At 56.7% G+C, this 7337-nt stretch overlaps 1 protein-coding gene across 1 annotated transcript in view; it reads left to right on the forward strand.

Annotated features, from left to right (window-relative positions):
* Positions 1 to 7176: 7176 nt before the first annotated feature.
* POSPLADRAFT_1049595 (hypothetical protein) overlaps positions 7177 to 7337 on the forward strand; it is a gene marked incomplete at both ends in the record, with an annotated part of 2625 nt that continues 2464 nt past the window's right edge. Inside the window, one exon of the mRNA XM_024479795.1 lies at positions 7177 to 7200. Within this exon, the coding sequence (XP_024335191.1) occupies positions 7177 to 7200 (24 nt within the window). The remainder of the gene's footprint in view (positions 7201 to 7337) is intronic.

Consider the following 7337-nt stretch of genomic DNA (forward strand, 5'->3'; position numbering starts at 1 on the left):
ATTGGCCTCAGGTGTGGCGTTCAGTGGTGAGTGTCAATCGCGGCTTGTGCTTGTTGTCGCGACTTAGGGTCGAGCGACAGGGGAAAACCAAATGCTGGGGGTGTTCGACTTATCCTTACCGAAGCGATGGTGAGCTAGGCTCAAACCTAAGGCTAGGGACAAGTAAATGCATTAGTTAGTAAGGTAAGAAAGGAATACAACTGGGGCTTACTGACCTAGGGACAAGAGGTCAAAACTGAGGTCCCTAGGGCAGCAGAGGCCGGCTTATATACATGGGGAGATAAGGGCAGGCTGTGCGCGCTGGTCCGTGCGTAGCTGGTCCGTGCGCAGCATGCTGATGCGGCCCCGGGGGCCGGTGAGTCAGAGCAGCTGTGTCAGCGGAGCCCGAGCTGTGCCGTGCGCCGCCGCCCATCTAATCTAATCGTACAGTAGATAGTGACGCGTCCATATCAGGCAGGTAGTACAGAGGTCGCGGGTTCGATCCCGCGAAAAGGAAAAAATTAAAAAACAGCTAGACGCCGTACCAAGTCGTGACATTACCCCCCCCTCAACGGCGCATGACCTCATGTGAGGTGCCCTTGCCCATCTCCCATCCGGAGCGGCAGCGTGCTTCTGTCAGCGGCGAAGGCATTGGCTGAAAGTTGAGACCACCAAAGATAGCGGCATTGAGGCGGCGAGGGGCGTTCGGATTCTTCCGGTGAAAGTCGGCTATGAGGGCCGGCGCATTGGCAACGTTGCGCGCCGGTTCCCATAACGTATGCGAGTCGTCATAACCCTTCCACTTGACGAGGTACTGCAGCTGACGCCGGAAGATCCGCGAATCCTTGATCCGCTCAACCTCGTACTCCTCGTCGCCCTCAACCTCGATCGCAGGCGGCTCCTCTGGCTCCCAGCCTGGGATATCGCTACGCGTGTACTTGCTTAGCAAGGAGACATGGAACACCGGATGCACCGGCACCGACTTCGGCAGGACTAATTCGTAATCCAGGTCTCCGAGCTTTCGCCGCACGGCATATGGTCCAAGGCGCTTGGGGCTGAGCTTCTTGCTCGGCTGTTTCAGCTTAAGGTTCCAGGCATCAAGCCAGACCTTGTCCCCCGGCGCGAAGACCGGTGCCTTTTGCACGTGCTTATCGTAGTACACTTTCATACGCTCGGCTGACAGCTCGAGCGCAGAGTGCGTATCGTCGCGAATCTCCTTCAGGATCTTGAGCCGATCAGTGGCCGCAGGCATTGCAGACATCAGATTGATCCGCACTTGGATCTCAGGATTGTACCCTTAATGCAGGAAGAAAGGGGAGTGCCCGGTCGCGGAGTGAACTTGGTTGTTCAGTGCGAATTCCGCGAGCGGCAACTGCTTTGCTCAATCATCCTGCCTGTGGCTTGTGAAGGCACGCAGGTACTGCTCGATCTCCTGATTCCAGCACTCGGTCTGGCTGTCTGTCTGAGGGTGGAATGCTGTAGACAGCGCCGGCTCAATCCCTAGTCCCTTGTACACCGCATGGAGATATTTCGAAGCGAACTGGGGACCTTGGTCCGATATGACCTTGGCCGGGGCCCCATGATGCTTGAGCACATCACGGATGTACAGGTCTGCCGCACCTTCTGCCGTCAGGGTCTCATGACAGGCCGAGAAGTGGACCTGCTTTGTGAAGCGGTCGGCGGTGACCAGGATTGAGTCGAACCCATCAGACTTTGGCAAGCCGACGATCATATCCATGGTGATGATCTGCCATGGGCGCTCGGGGATCTCGTTCGGCTTCAGTGGACCCTGGGGCTTGGCTGGGAATGTCTTGGTACGGTTGCACACGTCGCAGGTGCTTACGTACTTGTTGACAAATTTGGACATTCCTGGCCACCAGTAGTTCCGCGACACGAGCTCCAAAGTTTTGGCACGGCCGCCATGACCAGCGATCAGCAAGTCGTGGTGGATCTTGACTATATCCCGCTGGAGCTCCGCGTTCTTTGGAATGTACACGCACCCGCGGAACAACAGAAGCCCTTGTTCGGCATTCCACTCCTCAAGACCCCTTTGCAGCCGGGGTGGCCCGAGGTCCTGCACTTTTTCAAGTGCCTCGGCCACCTCCCGATCCTTCTCCGAACATTCCCTGATGCGCTTCAGAAGCGACTGATCGGCCGTCACCGAGGCATGACCATGCTGGGCGGAGGCAATGTGAAAGCACTCTGGCTTGAGAACCACCTGATCGGTGTTATCGTCCTCATCGCCGATCTGATGGTCTGATCGGCGCGACAGGGCATCAGCCTTTCCATTGGATGTCCTGGCTTTGTGCGTGATGCAAAAGTCAAAACGAGCCAGAAATAGCGACCATCGCACTTGACGACGCGTGAGATGCTGGGATGTACGCCAGTACTCGAGGTTCTTATGATCGGTTACGATCTCGAACTGATTGGGTAACCCCTCGGGATAGTGGCACCAATCATCTAGCGCCTCAATGATTGCGAGCATCTCCTTATCGTAGATCTCGTAGTTCCGCTGCGCCGGATCCATCGCATGGGATCTGAAGGCGATGGGATGCCATTTGCCGTCATCTTGCTTCTGCATCAATACGCCACCCGTGGCATAGCCTGAGGCATCAACCTCAATGCGCGTCTCCCAATTAGGATCATACAGTGCCAAGACTGGAGTCGTCGCAAAGAGCCGCTTGAGCTCATCGAAGGCGTGCTGCTCTTCCTCGCCCCAATGCCATGGGTCGTTCCCTGTGAGCCGGTCGAGTGGTCGCGAGATCTTAGCGAAGTCCTTAATGAAGTGGCGGTAGAAATTGGAGAACCCCCGGAACTTCTGAACGTCTTTTTTGTTCCGGGGTACCGGCCACTCATTAATTCCTTTCAGCTTTGCTGGATCCATCGCCACCTCATCGCCACTGAACACATAGCCGACGTAGTCGACCTTGGAAATGTCCCACTCGCATTTCTCAGGCTTCAGGAATAGATCATTATCCTAAAGGCGGCGCAGAACCTCGCGTGTGACCTTCTCATGCTCCTCTTTATTGGTGGAGAAGATGAGTATATCGTCCAGGTACACAAGGATCTTGCCGCTGACGATGAGATCGTGGAAGATCTCGTTCATCATTGCCTGGAAAGTCGCAGGGGAGTTGGTGAGACCAAAGAACATCACCAAAGGCTCGTACAACCCTCGGTTAGTCACAAAGGCCGCCTTCCATTCGTCACTGGCCTTGATCCGGACGTTGTTATATCCCCATCGGACGTCGAACTTTGTGAACAGCGTAGCGCCGCGGAGCTTATCCACCATCTCGGCGATCAATGGCAAGGGATAACGATTTTTGACCGTGATCGCGTTCAATCGGCAGTAGTCCTGTCACGAGTTGGTACGGCGCCTAGCCGTTTTTTAATTTTTTCCTTTTCGCGGGCTCGAACCCGCGACCTCTGTACCACCTGCCTGATATGGACGCATCGTTATCTACTGTACGATTAGATTAGATGGGTGGCAGTGCGCGGCACAGCTCAGGCTCCGCTGACACAGCCGCTCTGACTCACCGGCCCCTGGGGCCGTGTCGGCATGCTGTGCACGGACCAGCTGTGCACGGACCAACGCGCACAGCCTGCCCTTAACCTCCCCTGTATATAAGCCGGCCTCTGCTGCCCGAGGGACCTCAGTTTTGACCTCTTGTCCCTAGGTCAGTAAGCCCCAGTTGTATTCTCCCTTCTTACTTAACTAATATATTATCTTGTCCCTAGCCTTAGGTTCGAGCCTAGCTCACCATCGCTTCGGTAAGAACCAGTCGAACGCCCCCAGCTTTTAGGTTTTCTCCTGTCGCTTGACCCCAAGTCGCGACAAGTCCTGTACGGGTCGAAGCATCCCTTCCTTCTTTTTGATGATGAAGAAGGGGGACGAAATGGGCAACTTTGACTCCCATATATAGCCCTTCGCTAGTTGCTCTTTTAGAAACTTGTCTAGTTCCTCCTGCTCGTTGTTCGACAAGGGGTACACCTTAGAGTGGAAGGTCGAGTAGCTGGGCACGAGTTTGATCGCGTGATTGTAAGGCTTCCTTTCGGGTAGCCGTTCTGATGCTTCCTTGGAGAAGACATTCAGGAACTCGTGGTACTGCTTGGGCACCGACTCCTCGGCGGTCTTAACAACCTTCTTTTTGATCTCTTCCTCAGCGAACAGCTGGGAGTATGTATGCCCGGCTGCAACAAACAGTTGAGGAGCGCCCGGAAGCGTAATACCTTGCTCCCAGGCCTCGATCAAGTCAGCTTCGTTCCACTCTACCTTCACCGGATCATCTTCGGGTTTGAAGTCCGGGAGCACCTTGCTCCGGCAAGCGCCTATGACTGACCGTTTGGACTTCGGCGAACGCCTGCGCGCCGTGGGCCTGACCCCCGTATCACGTGCAGTCGCAGCTTGCTCCATTCGGCCAGCCCTTCTGGCACTGCACGTGTCAGGACATCGTGACAATTTGAGGGAGCCCTTCTCCCAATCGATCTCAGGGTTGTGCTCGCGTAGCCAATCCAACCCGACGATCACATCTTCTGGACCGATGTCCATGACCGTGAACACCGTCTTCTCGACGTGCTCCCCTATATGCATCTGTAGTACTGCTACCTCCGAGATGCTTCTGTCCTTGTTCAGGGTGCCGTCAATATTGTACAGCGGAATTGGTTCCTTCAACTTCCGCGTCTGCACCTTATTCTCTACTATGAATCGCTTGTTGATAAACTTCGTGGTGGCTCCGCTGTCCACCATAGCGATTATGTCTTTATGCTGTCCTTTTCCTTGAAGTCGTACTGGGATGTGAAAATGCTGGGACCCCTGGTCCAATTCATACACCATTGCAGTAGACAATACATCGTACTTGTTACAGGGTATATGCGGCCCGACGTGTGCGGCACGAAGCGCGGACTGGATCAAAAACCCTCCTCCTTCATCGCCCGATAGGGTTCGAGCTCCTCGCGCATCGACTTCACCTGTGCCATTAAGTCCGCCAGCTCCGATTGCTCGGATTTCGCTGAAGCGGCACTTATACTTGCCGAGGGTGTTGTCGTGATGGGGGCGCTTGTCGCAGCCTGGGTGGAGCCCGAGGCAACCGTAGCCCGCGCATCGGCGCGTTTTGTGTAAGGCTTGTCCTTACAATTAGGGCACTCGAATCGTCGGTACCCTTGCTTCCCACAGCCGAAGCATGTGCCGGGGAAGTTGCCTTTTCCGACGGCCGCATTGATGCTGGCCGAAGCTGCATGTGACTGGGGTGCACCACCACGTGCCCCTCCGCGCCCTCGACCTCGGGCCGAGAAGAAGTTATTTAGCTCGGGCCGACGGGCCCGGCTGATGTCGAGGATCTGCTCGACCTCAGTGGCGCGCTTCTCAGCTGCTTGCCACGTGGTGAAGGTCTCGAGCTCGATCTTCCGGTAGACGCGGGAGGGGATGCCGCTCAGGTACTTGTCGCGTAGCTCCAGGTCTCCATACCCAGAGCGATCCGCCGGACCCTTGAACAGTGCAGAGAACTCCGCAGCGGTGCGTTTTTCACGGACCGACTTGTCCGCGCAGAGCTTCGCCAGCTCTACTTGTGCTGCCGCCTTGTCGTCGAGATTTCCGAAGCGGGCCCTGAAGGCGGCGGCAAAGGCCGCTTCGTTCACGAATGGGGTTGTGGCCCCTTGTGCTCCTATCTGCACCGATTCGAGCTGGGCGAAGTAGGGAGTGGCCCAGGCGCGGGCGTCTCCATCGAGCAGGCTAAGTGCGACCTGCACCTTGAGTTCGATGGTGGTCAATGACGTGTTGATCAGCCAGTAGATGCGCAGCTGCGACAGGAACCGGTTACATTCGATGACGGTCTTGCCATTGTAGCGGAGCGGGAGGAGGAGTTTCAACGTCTCCTTATCAGGGACGGCAGCAGGAGAGGACATTATTGGCGACGAGGGCGACGAAGGACTGCCCGCGGACGAAGGCGACTGTTGTGACTGTCTGCCGGGCAGACTTCTCGAGGAACGGGTGCTTGAGCGGCCTCGCGGCGGCGACGGCGGTGAAGTCGGTTGAGGAAGCCCGGAGGCGGGGTGATGTAGGACAGGGACTGAAGTCGAGGCAGTGACTGCTGACGACGAGCTGGCCCAAGAATGCGGCGGAGTGTCGCGGGGCTTGGTCTTGGGAGGCCTTTCCAGCCGCGGCCCCAGGGAGGACTGGGGGATCGCTTGAGGGGTCGCTGAAGGCTGTGCGACTGCCTCAGTTCCTCGAGGGAGATGGGGATCTCCTCGTGCTTGACCTGTACTGGCGACAGGTTGGGGGATGCGGGTGCCTGGTGAGGCAGGTCGGGATGGGACGGGAGTGACGTGGCGAGATGTGGACCTCGAGGTGCCAGCGTACCGGAGTGCAGGGCCGCTGGGGTGTTGGACTCGTCGGATTGGCACGTAGCGCCCTTCGTCTTCGTTGGTGGTGATGGACCGTGGGGTTCAATTAGGGCATGGTTGCCGATCACAGCTGAAGAAGGGGGCTAGGTTGCCGTTGCTGTCTAAATCGTCGCAAGAGGCGTCGACCTGCTCCTGGGTGTCAAAGGCATGCTCTAGTCGAGAGCAGTCGAAGAATTCGTCAGCCACGGTGAGGGGGGGAGGAAAGGGAGGTGCACGTGCTACAAAAGGCCGTATAAGCTAGCTTACACCTACGGCACCCGAGGTAACACTAGGGTTCGCAGTTCACGTGGGGCCCAGTACTGCTTTTGGCTAGTATGCAGCAGGAACCTAGTCCACGCGTCCATGAGGACAAGTACCGCCCACTGAAGTGCAGGTACTGAAGAGTTCGTTCCCTTAGTGGTGGCGATGTATAGTACGCTTATCTACATATCGTAGCGTATAGTAGGGGTGCGCACCACCCAACCTATAGGAGAGGAAAGATGAGTGTTTTGGAACGCCGGCAGCGTTGGGGAGTTTCGACCTAATGTCGCGACTTAGGGTCGAGCGACAGGGGAAAACCAAATGCTGGGGGTGTTCGACTTATCCTTACCGAAGCGATGGTGAGCTAGGCTCAAACCTAAGGCTAGGGACAAGTAAATGCATTAGTTAGTAAGGTAAGAAAGGAATACAACTGGGGCTTACTGACCTAGGGACAAGAGGTCAAAACTGAGGTCCCTAGGGCAGCAGAGGCCGGCTTATATACATGGGGAGATAAGGGCAGGCTGTGCGCGCTGGTCCGTGCGTAGCTGGTCCGTGCGCAGCATGCTGATGCGGCCCCGGGGGCCGGTGAGTCAGAGCAGCTGTGTCAGCGGAGCCCGAGCTGTGCCGTGCGCCGCCGCCCATCTAATCTAATCGTACAGTAGATAGTGACGCGTCCATATCAGGCAGGTAGTACAGAGGTCGCGGGTTCGATCCCGCGAAAA

The sequence above is a fragment of the Postia placenta genome (assembly GCF_002117355.1).
Source record: "Postia placenta MAD-698-R-SB12 unplaced genomic scaffold POSPLAscaffold_15, whole genome shotgun sequence".
NCBI lineage: Eukaryota > Fungi > Basidiomycota > Agaricomycetes > Polyporales > Adustoporiaceae > Rhodonia > Rhodonia placenta.